The sequence below is a fragment of the Carassius gibelio genome, chromosome A18, assembly GCF_023724105.1.
Source record: "Carassius gibelio isolate Cgi1373 ecotype wild population from Czech Republic chromosome A18, carGib1.2-hapl.c, whole genome shotgun sequence".
In the NCBI taxonomy this organism is placed as follows: Eukaryota; Metazoa; Chordata; class Actinopteri; order Cypriniformes; family Cyprinidae; genus Carassius; species Carassius gibelio.
The window spans coordinates 16,809,669-16,827,812 of NC_068388.1; the positions used below are offsets into that span (position 1 = coordinate 16,809,669).

Consider the following 18,144-nt stretch of genomic DNA (forward strand, 5'->3'; position numbering starts at 1 on the left):
AGTTAGAGAAGGTAAGGAAGGTAAGGAAAATAATTTATTTAATGAACAGCAAAATAGCAACTAACAAGTTTTCAAAACTTTAAGATGGAATGAAGATTACCAGTCTCATTGCTGATTTCTCCCTCTGCACATGGGATACAGTCATAACAGCAGACAGGCCTTCCTTTTTGTGAAGCCTTCCTAGTGCCTGGAGGGCAACTCTCACTGCACACAGAGATTGGCTTCTGCATGTAAAAATACATATTACAGAAAGATCTTAAATTTAGAATCCTTTAAAATATTTTATTTAACCATGGCGATTTCAATTAGGACTTAATTTAGGACGAAAGCTTTTATAGAACTACATTTTCTTAGTGCATTATTTTATGTTAACTACAGATAGGGTATTACATAATTATTCTAACCCAAGGAAAAAAAAAAAATATATATCCTAAAAACTTTTAAATTTAGGATTACACCACTGGTGTCCTATCTTCAAACCTTTTTGAAATCCAACTTGAAAAAAAGCCCTTTTTATGAATGTCGTTATATTTATTAATTATTCAAAATGAAGAGAAGTGATATTTGATGGTGAAGAGACTACCACTACCTGTTTGAGGTGAAAATAGAGGTGTAAACTGGTTTGACACAGACTATAGAACCTAGCGAACATGTTAGGAGTAGCCCAGCCCACAGCTCTACAAATTTCTGCTAGCAAGACACCACGAGTCAGTGCCCAGGACAATGCGACACCTCTAATTTAGTAAGCATGCAGACTGAGTTCACAGAGCATACACTCTGTGCTTCATAGGCCATGGTGATGGCATCCACTATCCAGTGGGCCATCCTCTGCTTGGAGACAGCCTTCCCTTTCTGCTGTCCTCCGTAATAGATGAAGATCTATTCTCAGTTTCAAAAGCTCTGAGTTCTATCCACGTACTGTCGCAGGACTCGGCCAGGTGCCTGTTACGGCAGAGGGTGGAGTCTGGGTGTAAAGTGTAATACTCACCTGATTCCTCCCTGTGCCGGAGGGAATGCAGGAGACCGGCTTAAGACTTATGACAGCCTGGTGTGCAGTGGCGTAGCCAGGGGAGGGGCCATGGGGGCACTGGCCCCTCCTGAAAACTGATTGGCCCCCCAGTGTGCCCCCACCCTTCTACTTGTCTGTCACTCACAAATTCAAATTATAATCTTTCAGTTTAGTAAATAACTCATGATTGCGTCGCGATGCTTCTCAACGAGGACCAAGAATAGCGAGCTGCTGTTTTCCAAAGAAAAAAGCACCTATTTTAAATAGCTTATGTTTTTCGATTAGCGAGTTGTTGCAGTGCAAGAAGTGTTTGGTACTAACGTTAACGTCTTTCGGTGTAAGACAGACCAGGCAGGTTCGATGACGATGTTATCTCCTAGAGCAGACCAAGATGCTAATCATTATATTTACTATGCTCCTCTAATGCTGAATGTAAAAGGGGTTTACTGCGTTACGATTTACTTTTTTTTTTCGGCCGAACGCGCCGATATAGGCAACAACGCAATTTAAAGCAATGGTTTAAAAAAAACTATAATAGCAATTCTAATAAAGTCATTATTGAATCATGCAGTCGATTAGCAACTTTTTTCACTCAAGTGAGGTGACGAAACAAATCGTGTAATGTTTATCTAACGCTCCACACTTGAGACTTTTTTTTTTTAAGTCTATATGGGTGAGACACATGCAAAAACATCGTTTTTTTTACTGGTCAATTTTGAGATTTGGGGCTGTTTGTTTTCAGTAACATGTCTTCTTTCAGACTTCGTCAAAAAGTCGAAAATACACATATAGGTCTTTATTTTTCTACACCTTTAGTCTATTTGCGTCTGTAGATTCCTAATAAATTCAGTTGCCGCTCTAAATCACCATGGTGCTCCGCGATTGCTGTCTGAACCCTGGAAAGCTCTCTCTCCCTCCCTTCACAGAAGTTATTGACAAAACGTCATTTGGTGACACCCAGAAACATTCTCAAAAAAATCATACGTAATTATTTAATGCATGATTAAATAGCAAAATAAATAACTAATACTAAAATAACACTGGACTAATTAAGTTATTCTAAACTGTTTTATAGGATCCACATATTTTACATGTTAAATTAAAGCTACCTTTTTGAACAAGTAGCTTTCTAACAAAGTATGGATATATGGTATTTTTAAATCAATATGCTCAAGATTAATTAGCCTTGACATAAGTTGATTTTGTTTATTCATCAATGCAAATTTACTGCAACTGCTGCTATGCAAATTGAATGGGATGTGGATAATAAACAAAAACATATAATGAAATTATATTAAATTTATATTAGTTATATTAATTAATTAATTGTGTATTTATTTCTATGAATTATTATTGTTATTCTGCATTTATATAAATAAGGCTGTTATATATATATATATATATATATATATATATATATATATATATATATATATATATATATATATATATATATATTATATAAGGCTATTATAAATAAATTATATTATTATTATTTGTGAGTTCTACACTATTCATATATTGGATTATTTTATTTATTACAGTTTTTCTTTCACTTTTGTAAAGTGAAAAGTTAATACAAATTGTATTTGATTGTTTTGATTTAGAGCAGTGAATAAATGGGGTTAAGCAAGGTTAACTAAAGTTCGGGAGCAGGGCCACGCCTCAAACAATCACCTGACTTCCAAACCTCCATATATACTGACTTCCAAACCTCCACCTCACACCACTGCTAGTCTCGTTCTCGAGAACCCACCCTTCCCTCCCTTTCTCATCCATTCAACCAACCTTATCCCACATTATATTTCTATCAGGTTGTATCAGGGGGTCCTCATTGTCTGGCCTAAATATACGCTAGAGACGGTACCCCCACCCTGAGTCTCCCTGAGCCATCAATTCAAGATTCCTTGATCAACCTAACCATCATCCCAGTCCCTCGACCCCTTCACCTCTTTCTACTCTTCCCCAGTTGCATAGCTGGTTTGTGGCGTGGTCCTAGCTAGTGAACTGCTATTAAAATATAATAGGGTATCACTGTTTATTACTGATTTTAAAGGTTTCTGAACTCTTGAAATTATTTGGATATACAGTTCAAACAACACAAGATTGGCCCCTCTGTATTAATCGTGGCCCCTCTTGTGCCCCCCAGTTGAAAAAATCCTAGAATCGCCCCTGCTGGTGTGTGACAACATGGAGTGGGGCTTGAGTGCTACAGCCCTTACCTGGTTCCAGGAATGGTCAGGAGGGGTACTTTTGGCCAACCCACTGCTGCCCACTGGCAAGAGAAGAGGAAATTATCCTGTTATGCATGGTTAACACTCTCATCCTCTTGAGACCCAGTGACCGAGGACCCTGCTCTTTTATTTAAGTTTTTGGTACCTCTGGCTGGTGGGTCTGCAGCAGAACAAAAATTTAATGAAACAAAAGATTCTTCTCCTGGCCTTCCTCCGGGGTAGAGAGTAGTGCAATCACCATCTCACAATGAGCAGTCTCCTCCATCTCTGGGTCCCCCATCCCAACACCTGCTCTTTTCCACTGTGTTTGGCGGACACCTGGATGTGCTGGGCATTTCGCATGTGACCGGCTTGACGACACTGTCTATTGGAAGGCAACTGCATGGGAGCAAGGACGGCCACAATGGGGCACCCATGGCGATGAGCAGGCTGAGGGGCTGCGGCCAGGGTGGAAGCAGCAGGTTTACTCCAGTGCATGATGTGTTTGATCGCCTCAGTCTGCTTCTGTCCCATGAGAACTGCTGGGCAAAGCTCTCGACAGCATCATTGAAAAAGCTGATCTGTGACACAGGAGCATTCAGGAACTGTACCTAATCATGCTCCTTCATGTCACTAAGACACAGCAAGAGATTGCACTCCTGGACCACTAGCATGGACACTGCATGGCCCAGAGACTGTGTGGTCACCTTCATCACTTTAAGCTAACACTTAAACACTTAAACTCTGGAACAATCTACCTAGCATTATTTGGAAGGCAGGTACACTCTGTTAATTTAAATCTAAATTAAATACCCAACTCTTTAACCTGGCATACACATAACACACTAGGGTTTCAGAGTGATTTTACCAGCTCTTTTGATTTTACCAGGTGATTTTAAACATCTGTGGCAGGTTGAGCTTTCCAAGCCAGTGAAGGAAATACAACCACTGCTGGGCCTTTTTCACAACTAAGACTATACAAGTGCTGGTCATATAATTAGAATATCATCAAAAAGTGTATTTATTTCACCAATTCCATTCAAAAAGTGAAACTTGTATCTTATATTAATTCATTACACAGAGACTGATATATTTCAAATGTTTATTTATTTGATATTTGATGTTTATAACTGACAACTAAGAAAAATCCCAAATTCAAAATCTCACAAAATTAGAATATTGTGAAAAGGTTCAATATTAAAGACACCTGGTGCCACACTCTAATCAGCTAATTAACTAAAAACCCCGGCAAAGCCTTTAAATTGTCTCTCATTCTAGTTCTGTAAGCTACACAATGGGGAAGACTGCTGACTTGACAGTTGTCCAAAAGACGACCATTGACACCTTGCACAAGGAGGGCAAGGCACAAAAGGTCATTGCAAAAGAGGCTGACTGTTCACAGAGCTCTGTGTCCAAGCACATTAATAGAGAGGTGAAGGGAAGGAAAAGATGTGGTAGAAAAAAGTGTACAATCAATAGGGATAACAGGATTGATAACAGGATAATAAGGATTGTGAAACAAAACCCATTCAAAAATGTGGGTTTGTGAGATTCACAAAGAATGCTTGAGGTCCATTGTACAGTTTCCACAGTCAGTGATGGTTTGGGGTGCCATCTCATCTGCTTGTGTTGGTCCACTGTGTTTTCTGAGGCCCAAGGTCAACACAGCTGTATACCAGAAAGTTTTAGAGCACTTCATGCTTCCTGCTGCTGACCAACTTTATGGAGATGCAGATTTCATTTTCCAACAGGACTTGGTGCCTGCACACAGTGCCAAAGCTTCCAGTACCTGGTTTAAGGACCATTGTATCCCTGTTCTTAAGTGGCCAGCATACTCGCCTGACCTTAACCCCATAGAAAATATATGGGTTATTGGGAAGAGGAAGATGCGATATGCCAGACCCAACAATGCAGAAGAGCTGAAGGCCAATATCAGAGCAACCTGGGCTCTCTCAACACCTGAACAGTGCCACAGACTGATCAACTCCTTGCCTCATTGCTGCAGTAATACAGGCTAAAGGAGCTCCGACTAAGTATTGAGTGCTGTACATGCTAATACTTCATTTTTATACTTTTTACTTGGCCAAGATTTCCAAAAATCCTTTCTTTGTATTGGTCTTAAGTTATATTCTAATTTTATATACTGAATTTGGGATTTTCCTTAGTTGTCAGTTATAAACATATATACAGTCGTGGCCAAAAGTTTTGAGAATTACATAAATATTAGTTATCAAAAAGTTTGCTGCTAAACTGCTTTTAGATCTTTGTTTCAGTTGTTTCTGTGATGTACTGAAATATAATTACAAGCACTTCATACGTTTCAAAGGCTTTTATCGACAATTACATGACATTTATGCAAAGAGTCAGTATTTGCATTGTTGGCCCTTCTTTTTCAGGACCTCTGCAATTCGACTGGGCATGCTCTCAATCAACTTCTGGGCCAAATCCTAACTAATAGCAACCCATTCTTTCATAATCACTTCTTGGAGTTTGTCAGAATTAGTGGGTTTTTGTTTGTCCACCTGCCTCTTGAGGATTGACCACAAGTTCTCAATGGGATTATGATCTGGGGAGTTTCCAGGCCATGGACACACAATTTCAACATTCTGGTCCCCGAGCCACTTAGTTATCACTTGCCTTATGGTACGGTCCTCCATCCTGCTGGAAAATGCATTGTTCTTCACCAAACTGTTGTTGTATTGTTGGAAGAAGTTGCTGTTGGAGGGTGTTTTGGTACCATTCTTTATGGCTGTGTTTTTGGGAAGAATTGTGAGTGAGCCCACTCCCTTGGATGAGAAGCAACCCCACACATGAATGGTGTCAGGATGCTTTACTGTTGGCATGACACAGGACTGATGGTAGCGCTCACCTTTTCTTCTCTGGACAAGCCTTTTTCCAGATGCCCCAAACAATCGGAAAGGGGCTTCATCGGAGAATATGACTTTGCCCCAGTCCTCAGCAGTCCATTCACTATACTTTCTGCAGAAGTTCAATCGGTCCCTTATTTTTTTTTTTTTTGGAGAGAAGTGGCTTCTTTGCTGCCCTTCTTGACACCAGGTCATCTTCCAAAAGTCTTCGCCTCACTGTGCGTGCAGATGGGCTTACACCTGCCTGCTGCCATTCCTGAGCAAGCTCTGCACTGGTGGCACTCCGATCCCGCAGCTGAATCCTCTTTAGGAGATGATCCTGGCGCTTGCTGGACTTTCTTGGATGCCCTGAAGCCTTCTTTACAAGAATTGAACCTCTTTCCTTGAAGTTCTTGATGATCCTATAAATTGTTGATTTAGGTGCAATCTTAGTAGCCACAATATCCTTGCCTGTGAAGCCATTTTTATGCAACACACTGATGGCTGCACGCGTTTCTTTGCAGGTCACCATGGTTAACAATGGAAGAACAATGATTTCAAGCATTACCCTCCTTTTAACATGTCAAGTCTGCCATTCTAACCCAATCAGCCTGACATAATGATCTCCAGCCTTGTGCTCGTCAACATTCTCATCTGAGTTAACAAGATGATTACTGAAATGATCTCAGCAGGTCCTTTAATGACAGCAATGAAATGCAGTGGAAAGGTTTTTTTGGGGGGGGATTAAGTTAACTTTAATTGGCAAAGAAGGACTATGTAATTCATCTGATCGCTCTTCATAACATTCTGGAGTATATGCAAATTGCTATTATAAAAACTTAAGCAGCAACTTTTCCAATTTCCAATATTTATGTAATTCTCAAAACTTTTGGCCACGACTGTATATCAGTCTGTGTATAATGAATAAATATAATATACAAGTTTCACTTTTTTAATAGAATAAGTGAGATGAATCAACTTTTTGATTATATTCTAATTATATGACCAGCAACTGTATGAGTGTTCCAAGTTATTTGAGATTGTAGTGCCCAGGAACCCAAATGAGCACATTGCTGTTCGGGTTATTGTGACTGCATCAGACAACTAACTCTTTAAACTTCTCTCTGTAAGCAGACTTATCATTGTCCTGGATGAGGCAGATGAGTTATCTGCAATTTTCAGGAGCTGAACAGAGGGGTCTGTAGAGGTGTAGTCACTGGTGTAGAGGGAGAAGAGCAGCGTGGATAGCACACATTCCAGGGGGGTGCCAATGCTGCTTGTACAGGTGAAGTCCATAAACAAGACTATCACAAAAATCCCTGGTCTGTTGAGATGTTGAAGGATGTACGTAGTGCAGTCACATGTAAACAAATTTAAGGGGCCACAACAAGGGACAAGTGATGTCCTTAAGGTGAGTTAAAACTTTCAAATAACTTCATGACCACAGATGTAAAAGTAAAAGTTATATAGTAATTTAACCAAATGACTATAGTCCCAACCAAACCAAATTCAACAAAAGATAAAGGACACAGGTGCAGTAGGGATGTAACAATTCACTCAACCCACAATGTCATACGATGCACTATACTGATTTCTCAATATTATGTTCTCCCTATTTTTTATTTACTATTTTTTTGTTTGTTTGTTTAAAAAAAAAAGAGATTTAGGACAAATTATATATGAAAATAGAGTATGTCCTTTTATTATTGCTTGGACATTTCTTAAAAAATAAAATTTTAAAACAAACCCCAATTTAAATAAATAAACAGCAAAAATAAAATAAATATCTTTATATAAACAAACTATAATACAAACTAAGGCTTTGCCTGTTCTATTTCCATTCATTTAACATGTGTTCACTCCAACGCTGGTGAGAGCATCAAAGTGGCCGGAAGTCATTCATTTGAGCAGTGACGTGAGTTCGTCTTGGATGGTGCAGGCTTAGAGGAGAGTTAAAGTCAGGTCAACTTTATTGTAATGAGCTATTTTTCAGTAGGAATGCCATATAGTTTTTCAAAACAACACAGATTTGACCCATTGCATTTAGACTACACTTCAACAAGGGCAATTTGCAATGTAGGCTGTGCACAAATTAAGGTTAATTTAAGATCAAGGCTAGTAAACGTGTCCTACTAACTACATATTGAAATTAGAGGTTGCTATGATTTTGCCAAGCAAGACATGTTGTTGGATCAACATCTTTTGTTGATCATGGATCGACATTACTGTCCAAATAAATGACCTAACCCAGCACCTACCCCTAAAACCTACACATAATTTATCTCTAAAATCAGAGGGAAATTATAGGTGAATAACAAGGTTGAAGAAGCATCTAAGCTTGATTGTAAGCCTAAAACTGAAATTTCTAGAAAACTTTTCCCTCAATTCTGAATGTTGTTCCAGGAACATGTTGAACTTGGTGAAATCATGTTGACCGAAATTAGAATAGCACTTAATCATGAGCACAAAAGCCACACCACACAAATGGATTTTAATCAGTTATTTTGTAAAAAAAAAAATAATATATGTATCTATAATTAAGTTATTTCCATCAATTTCTTACTTTTAGATTTTAAATATTTCATTAGGGTAACTTATATCTCTTTTGTGGCCAGTCTGCACAAGATCAGCATGCTTGTTTGCTTTTCTACCCCTTTAAATAAAGTTTAAAAATACCAAACATTCAATCTATGTCAGAGCATCCACAAATCTTTCTATAGCGTTGTTGGTGGGGCAGCCAGATACAATGTTGATGCTCTCTCCGGCGGTGGTGTGAACACACAATTAGAAGCAACCACTGGATTTTAAAGGGGGGGTGAAATGCTCATTTTCACTCAATGTCTTGTTAAGCTTGAGTACCTATAGAGTAGTACTGCATCCTTCATATTTCCAAAAAGTCTTTAGTTTTATTATATTTATAAGAGAAAGATAGTCTGTACCATTTATTTATTTTTTTTCGGAAAAACACGAGCGGCTGGAGGAGTGACGTGTGGGCGGAGCTAAAGAAACACGAGCGCGAGTAGGCTTTTGCGTTGAGAGCACTGATCTATAAGTGGTTGAGAGCGTCTGGAAGCTGTGATATTCCCGTGAGGAAAAAAACATCATCCAAAACAAACCATGGCTAAAAGTCAGATTCAGCTGTATATTTATGATCCAGAATCAGATCCCGAGGCTGAAATTGAACAAGAGCAGCAGCAGCAACGACTACGTCTCTATGTGGTATGTATTGAAACTGTATATATTTGCTTAGCGGTTTTGGAAAATGACTAAGTTCCACTTTATGTCGTCTTTCTTTTTTTAAAGGTGTACATGTGGGAAGTGCAGTTTGATGCCAATATCGCATGTTGTTTACTTGATGTGCTTACGCGCCGGTAGCTAAGTTAACAACATAGAGATATTGAAGCAGTTTTACTCACCGCCTGCGGTTCCAACACACGATCGTGACCCTTTTTCGTTGTTATCCTTAAGAAATAAACAATATGCAAATCCGGCGTCAAACTGGGCCTTGTTTGTAAAACAAGCATCTTCGAAATGCAGGGAACAAACACAAACACTTGCACAACTCTGTTGATGCTCTGTAAAAATAAACTCCATCCACTGGTCCCTTAATGCTGTTTTTTTTTTTTTTTTTGGTAATCTGTGCAGGGTTGTCTTGCCCTGGCAACCAAAAACACACTTCTTTGGTGACATTTTGCTCTCTCGCTCTGGTCATTGAATGTCTCTGCTCTGCTCTATGGCAGCGCGCGCTCTTCCGGGAGAAGTGCCCTTAGAACCCATATAAGGAAATTCCGCTCCATCTAACGTCACACAGGCCCATACTCAAAAAAAACTTTCCGAAACTTGTGACAAACCGGAAGGAGCATTTTTGGAACAAAAATACTCCTTCAAACGTACAACTTAATTTTTGAAACTTTGTCCATGTTTAGCATGGGAATCCAACTCTTTAACAGTGTAAAAAACTCAGTATGCATGAAATAGCATTTCACCCCCCCTTTAATCAAGATCCAAACAAAGATGCTGCAAACATGCTGCATGATCAGTTTTTAATCTAAATTAGATTGTATAATATATAAAAGAATTGTCTGACTTTAAAATAATGCTACATAAAAATGATAGATGCAGAAAAACAAACGCAGATTCACGCTCTGACAGCAGCAAGGCAGCACAGCACTGATTTAATATGCATTATACATAGTCAAAATGAAAATAAAATATAATCTAAACTATTCTAAATCAGTTCCCCTCAGAGATACATTCATTTAAAATCCTCCCCCAAATGTTACGCAATTCGTTTAATATCTCTACTGATTTGAATCGTCACATATTCATTTTCAACTGGCTCGTGGGGCATCGTTACATACCTGATGTGCAGTAGAGTGTCAGAGTTAAGTGTAAGAATGTCAGATTAGGGTGAATTTTTGGATTTTGTAAATAAATTAATGGCCCAGCCCCAAATAACACTGTCACAAATCTTGTCCATGAACTTTCATCCACTTGCCACCAGAGGTCATCCTACCATATATTGACTCTCACACCACACAGACTGTTACACATCATCCTGGACTACATTTATCATGCTCCAATTCACTAATCACAAGTTCACCTGAAACCAATCTCACACAGCTGCTACCAATTCCACAATAACACATTTCACTCCCATGTATTGTTTAGCATTTATCCCTCATTCAGCAATAGCTACTCTATGGAGCCAGTTCTTATTAAGTCTTGCCTTGCCTGTATTCCTGTGTTTAGATTCTTGCCTGTGATTTCAGTTTACCCTTTTGTCTTGCTCTTTCAAACTCTGTTTGCCGCTGGATGGACCATTGCTGTTATCTGTATTTTCCTGTTTGCTTCATCCTCAGGATATTGTTAGCCGCTGATCGACCACGGCCATCTTGGATTACTCTTCTGTCTTGCCCTCAATATGCCTGTTTGCCATTGTTTGACCCTTGCCTGTTATGACCACGTCTTTCAATAAAAGCTTGCAAATGGATCTACTCGTTTCTCATCCCTGTCACATCAACACAGACCAGACATGGGGACTTGTGACTTGGTGACTTCGACTCGAGTCGCTATTTTTATGACTTGAGGCTTGACTTGGACTTGGAAGTAAAGCCCTGCATTTCAGCCCGAGCCCGACGGGCCCCGACTTATTTATACTCCTCGGGCCGGGCTTCGGGCCAATTTTCACGTTATAACTCACATGCGGGCCGGGCCTCGGGCCTTTTTGGGTTATCCTTCTATTTATATTTTTAGACATTAATAAAAATAAAAAAATAGAAGTTGACGTCGACGATAGAAAAACAAATATAGAAAGACATTTCATAACCTCATAACTTTCATAATCTGATAATTCATCCCGTTAAACTGACATACTGACATGACAGTCTCACGCGCGCACGCACGCTTTTCCGTCAGCGTGACCCACGATTATACTTCACTTATATTCACTTATTGTAGTAGTAGCTACATGCCTCTAAATTAATGCATTAATAATAGCCTAGTTGGCCATGTAGCGGCGAGCATGCATTTCTGCATCTGCACCTGTTCGCTCTGTGTTTAGTGTCCCGCCAGCAGCAGCAGCGAACGTGTCTTCAGTGCCGCGGGAAGAGAGGAGGACGGGGTTAAAACCTTCCACTCTGGAGCCTATTCTTTTTCTCCACGATGCTCTGTAAGAGACTGTTCTAACTTTTCGTTTGACTGGACTTTATTTTCGTTTAACTGTTGGAAACTAATGGAAAAAAAGAATGGACATGTTCTGTGGTATATTTTTGAGGTAAGATAACCTGGAAGTTTGTTTTTAATTAATTTAATTTGTTTAGATTGTAGGCATTTTTCTCATTTGGTTTGCGAGCGCTGTTGCGAGCCTGCCTCAGTATTTAATTTTTTTTATTTTATTTTACTCACTGTGGTTTAATAAATAAACATTTATTAAACTAACTGTCTGTGTGATATTCTTGAAGTGTTTTATATCTATGGATTTTATTGTAGCCAAGTAAAGTATTAGCGTTAATTTGAGAGGCTTAATAGATTAAATATGTTTTAGGCTACTTGCTGTTGGCTCGGCTGTTTAACGTTAATCGTCTTTTTTTTTTTTAAATGCTTCAAACATTTTTCTAAACTAACTTGATAAAGAAATGAAAAAAAACATAACACAAAACTGACCCCTTTTTTAATTGCTGCAAATAGGGCAGGCTTCCGCTGTGTAATAAAATAAATAAATAAATAAATAAAAACACGCCTCGGGCCGGACTCAGGCTGATAATTCTGATGAGCTGTCGGACACGGGTCGGGCTAGGGCCTGAGCATCTCGGGCCAGGGCCGGGCTCGGGCCTAAATTTGAGGCCCGTGCAGGGCTCTACTTGGAAGTTAACCCTTGTGCGTTGTTGGGGACGTTTTCGTCCACTAGGGGGTAAAGTTGAGTCTTATTTTGGCCACAACTTTCTCTGTGTTTGAGCTAATTTTGACCCATATTTTGGGAAAATGCTTAGATTTTTTTCCAAAAACTCAACGGTACACTGTGGGCAAATTCACTACCCTTTCGAGTTGTTTGTGGATGAAAACATCCACTAAATTAAACTGCTGTAAAAATGTACCAGATAAATATTTTTTTCAAATTTATTTTTGCATAACTCTATTAAATCAACCTCAGTCCTGATCAAAACTACCAAATGTTTTAAAAAATTCCAAGATTTTAATTGTTTAATTACCAAGTTCATAAATGATGTCACTGATTTGGAATAAAAAACACACAAAATTACATATTTTCAATATAAAAAGTGATTGCGGACTGGATATTTTTTTTTACCTTTTATCACAGTCTTGGGCATGTCAAAGATTAGTAACAAAATTAGCTTTGATGCATTGTTAGTTTTTGTGCAGCATTAGATTTAAATTTTTTCTCCCTAATTAGTTGTTGGTGGCTGTTTTTGCCCCATTGACTTCCATTATAACAACATTTTTTGATTGCAAAGCCATGACACCATATAATCATGCATTCTTGATTGTTTGTGGTTTCCCTTTTGGGAAGAGGTAACATTTGTTATTTTTACAGTTGATCACTAGGTGGGACCATTAACCCTTTATATAGTCCTTTGCAAAAAAGGCTTAGTTTCTGGCTCACACCACGCCCACTTAGATCAGATATCACATCACATCACTTCAACATGTCAGCCTGAGGGTTACCGATGGTCATCGCTTTTGTCTTCAATAATTTGTGCCTAAAAACGCGTGGAAAACGCTGGGTGCGCCACTTTCTCCTTCTTTCTAAAGCGCTCGGGCAGTTGCACCCCTGAGGCATCTGCAGTTGCTACCATGACGAGCTCTCTCCGTGACGTGCTCTCTCCATGAAGACGTGGAAATTTCAGCAAAAGATAAATGGATTTGCAGCTCTAAAAATCGCTTGCAGTAGCTCTGCTACTAAATTTATTTCAAAATGGCAATCCATATACAGCTATGTTCCTTCATCTTGGCTGAGCTTTCAATGTTGTTACGGGAAAGGATGAAGCTGATTGGTTAGTTCTTGTCACATGACCTGCGGTGTGCTTGCGGCTCTCTGAAAAGTTGAGATGTTTTTAACTCGATGAGGTGCGGACGCGCCTGGAAAAAACGAGCGCGTCGCACCGCGTCCGTCCGTGTCGCCACCGCGTTGCTTCCATTATGAGCGCGCATACCGCGTGCCTACATTGGAAATAACGAACTTGCGCGTGCAAAAGACGTGCTATGTGAACGCCCCCTCACGATCCGCTAGCAGGCCGTTAAAAAAACGCGTTCCAAAAAATGCTAGGGCTGGGCTAAGGGGGCTTAAGCCCCGAATATTTTGTTACCTTGTCTGTCTCATAGAGCAAAACAATTAATCAGAAAACAAATGTGAATAAGACTACAGCTGCCGTGATTACCTAATCATGAGAAGTGCATATTACAGTTGCATTAAAAACTTTTGAACACGATGAAGATGGCCAAATTTGTCTTATTTTGTTGAAATATATATATTTTTCCATTTAGTTCTGCCCTTCGTAAGCAACAGAAGATACTTGTATGTTTCCCGGTACACAAATTAAGTACAATTTACCTTAATCTTCAAATTCTGAAAGTTTTCACCCCCCAGCTCTTAATGCATCTTGTTTCCTTCTGGAGCATCAGTGAATGTTTGAATCTTTTTTAATAGTTGTGTTTGTGTGCCTCAAATGTCCTCAGTCTGAAAAGATGCATCTCAAAATCATAAAGTCACTGCTGGAAAGGGTTCAAATATGCAAAGATGCTGGTAAACTGAAGAATCTGCAGGACCTTAAAGATTTTTCTGAAGAACACTGCTCAGTTTAACTGTTCAGAACAAACAAGGGACTCATGCACAACCATCACAAAACAGAAAGACAGTTGAACATCATCAAGTGACCACACACAGTACTAAGAACCAAGGGTTCCCAAACTTTTGAGTGGGGTTATTTTAATAATTTCAGCATTTTTTTTTTTGTCTTGTGGACTAAATGTTAAAATCTTTTATGTACAATATCTTACTCAGGACAGTACTAAATAAAATATAACATGCATTTAGTATGATCTCTCTTATTTTTTGAAAATTACTCGCATTTTCACGGATTCTGCAAAGGGTGCCCAAACTTTCGCTAAATGTAACAAAGTTTTGCTAAATACAACAAAATGTTGTATGTAAACTGTGTTTAAGAGAGAGAGGGGTGTTCAGAGAGGAGTCTGTTGGATGCTTAGCTGTTATTTGTTTTATGGACTCAATGTTGAAAATGTAAAACATTTCAAACACTGTTGGCAGAAGTGAAAAATAAATAATTTTATGAAGTTACAATTTTGTTTGATTCCATGATGTATTTTACTGAACATGAGTATTTACAATGCAAATCCAAATTATTTTAATTTACTGACAGTTACTTATATCTTGTCTTTTAACTTTATTAAGACCAGATTCTGCAGGTAAAATTACAATAATAAGGTGACTTGACTTGGACTGGACTTGACTTGACTTGCCCAAGAAAAAAATACTTGGGACTTACTTGAGACTTGAAGGTTAAGACTTGAGACTTACTTGAGACTTGCACATGTGTGACTTGGTCCCATCAGACATACTTCATATGCACTTGCAGACTTACAATGGTCACTGTATGCTTATATTTTTAAGTCCACAGCACTGCAGATTTTCTCATTTCTCATTTTATTCCAAGTGAAATTGTATCATGAATGTTTAGACTACAAGGGTTTAGGTGCATCTGGCACTTCTTGTGTATGAAAAGTAGTGTAAACATAAGCAGTGTCAATATTGCAGGAAAAGCTTGACACATACCGTAACAATACATTATTTAACACTATTCGTTGGATATTGATAATGGACTTTTGTTGTAAAGTATGCTTCATTTATAATGTACCTTAAACCAGTGTACAATTTCATACCGGTATTGTCCCTCATTTTGTGTCATGACATGACATCACAAAATGTAGTCTAATAAGGACAATATTTATCCCCATTAAGAAACACTTTATAATGACTTTCATTAATAATCTATTAGGAAACATTATATAATGGTTAACAGATCATTAATTAAAGGGGTCACTCGAAGCAATTTCAAGTTTACCTTTCTCTTTGGAGTGTTACAAGCTCTTGGTGCATTAAAAAATATTTGTAAAGTTGCAAAGACTAAAGTCTCAAATACAAAAAAATATACTTAATAAAAGTTAAGTTAATTACGCCCTGCCAAAACGGCTCATTCTAACACGCCCCCACATGTCTACATCATGATTTGGGAATAATTGCATAACGCCGCCCAAATGGTCATGTAAAGAAAGAAGGCGTATTATTTTATTCTCGCTGTTTTCGCCACCGCCATTTTAACAACACTGTTCCAGAATAAGTTCAACCAAAATATGTGTGCAACGCATTTTACAGAGGATAAAGACTGTTTCCTGTAAGAGTAGCCTACAATTTGATGTTTTATTAACAAATTTCGGGAGGAGCATGCACAGATAATCAACGTGGTCAATTCACTATCAATAACCAGACCATGCATGCAATCACAACGAGAGAGAACCACTATAAATAATCAGCCTTACCTTCATTCTTTAGTCTTTTAGCATCCCTCCACTACCCCAACTCCTCATCTTCAACCCATTCTTGGGGGGAGCGTTCAGCGTTCGGGCTGGTGCCGAGCTTGGAGCCCTCTCCCTAGGCAGCACACCAATTACGCATACTATTCTTCTCGCTTTATTATCTGCAAGGTGAATTTGTGAAACCGGTATCTGTTTCTATAAAGTAGGGTAGTATCATATTTGCAAGGACAGTCTGGCACTTCTGACTCACAGACTGTTATATGTTTACATATGTAAAACTGATGATTCAAACGCAAGTTTTGAGCAGTGTAGGGTAGAGCTTATTATGTATAGTTTCTCTGATTACAAATGCAGACATGGTTTTGTTTACTCAGCGCGATATGCAACGCAATGTGTAATAAGAGATCTAAGTCATTATAATCAGTATTTATGTCCCCACTAGCCTCATTTGTAATAGGTTTTATTGATTTGTCTTGTCATGCAGGGACACGTCAACACAGTATGGTGAGGGGGATAACATTTCCGCCACCTGTTTGAGGCATTTGTCAAATCACAATGCACTGGATAACTGGCAAATCAGAGCACACCTCACTTTTCTGACCAATGAGCTTTGTAAAAAAAATGACGTGTTTCAGTAAGATGGGCATAGAGGAGAAACAATAATGTACAGTATGCGGAAAATAATGTTTTTATATATATATATATATATATATATATATATATATATATATATATATATATATATATATATATATATCTTAAACCACATACAGCATCATATGACTCATTTGGTATACAGTATAATCACATAGCTAGAAATATGAGATAATGTTCTTGTTAATGTACTTATTAAACATTATCTAATGAATAACAGGTCATTATTTAATTTAAAGGTGCCATCTGTAATGTTTGGCAAAAAAAAAAAATCAGGTCATACTCCACATTCCATAACAGATGGGGGCAGTATGCCTCAATAAAGTGAATTGGTCTACTCTAGAGTAACAAACGAGAAAAGGCATAGTCTCTATGCTCCGCCACCTACCTTCACAACAACACTACAGCCATAGCCGAAGCCTAACTGTGCGTTCACACCGCCGGCGTCTAGAGCGTCAAAAATCGCTCTTGCCGCTCTGCTCACGATGCTGCAGAAAGATTTGTGAGCGCTCAGACGCTCTAACGTAGATCGAATGCTTATTTTGTATTTAAAGCGGCCGCAAAGCAAACAAGCTTGTTGATCTCGTGCAGACTAACCACAAGGAGTTATAAGTTAACCTCATTAAATATTGTTGTGTTAGGATCCTTTACTTAAAATGAACAATCTCAGACAATTTGGTCCACGTATCACTTTTAATTTATTTTTTATGTCCCTGTACGCAAACAGGGACACATCATAGATTAATACAAACGCTAAACAGCAATAATCAACCTGTCCTTTATTCTGCTTGGGAACTGATGTGCCAACTCTCAAGCATTCAGCGTGAGACACACGCAGTTGACTCTTTTCACACGCTTTCACGCCACACATCATTTTTTTCACGCACAGAAAAACCACGAAGCAAAGAGGACACGGAGACCAACATACTAGACGGAGCAGGTTAGTTATGATATAATAAAATGGGTAACGTTAAGTTATAGCTAGCTAATTATCAAACGCAGCTACGGTTAGCCATCGCTAACATTAGCACGTTTATCGAACAGCCTTCGATACATTGCTATGTTATAACTTCCCGAAAACAAATACACAAACATATAAAACAAACTTCTAGCGAAATACTAACAGCATCTAACGTACTGTTAGAAATGTTGCAAGTTCGGAGTCGAGCCTCATTTCTTTATGGTCCATCAGTTGTCTCCAGCGATTGAAAGCAGTGCCGATGATTACTCTGATTCGGCTCCTTATTGGATTTGATTTGTGATTCCGAGCGCGGTTGTTTCCCTGTAGCGGGTGGTGGTGGTAGGGGTCTCTTGCCAAGGGCTTGAGACATCATTTCTCTCTCTTCCCTGA

The 18,144-nt window shown here is 38.7% G+C and overlaps 1 protein-coding gene across 1 annotated transcript in view; it reads right to left on the reverse strand.

The window, feature by feature from the left end:
- LOC127933929 (extracellular calcium-sensing receptor-like) overlaps positions 1-18,144 on the reverse strand; it is a 38,317-nt gene that overhangs the window by 937 nt on the left and 19,236 nt on the right. Inside the window, exon 5 of the mRNA XM_052531067.1 lies at positions 101-224. Coding sequence (XP_052387027.1) covers positions 101-224 — 124 coding nt within the window. The remainder of the gene's footprint in view (positions 1-100; positions 225-18,144) is intronic.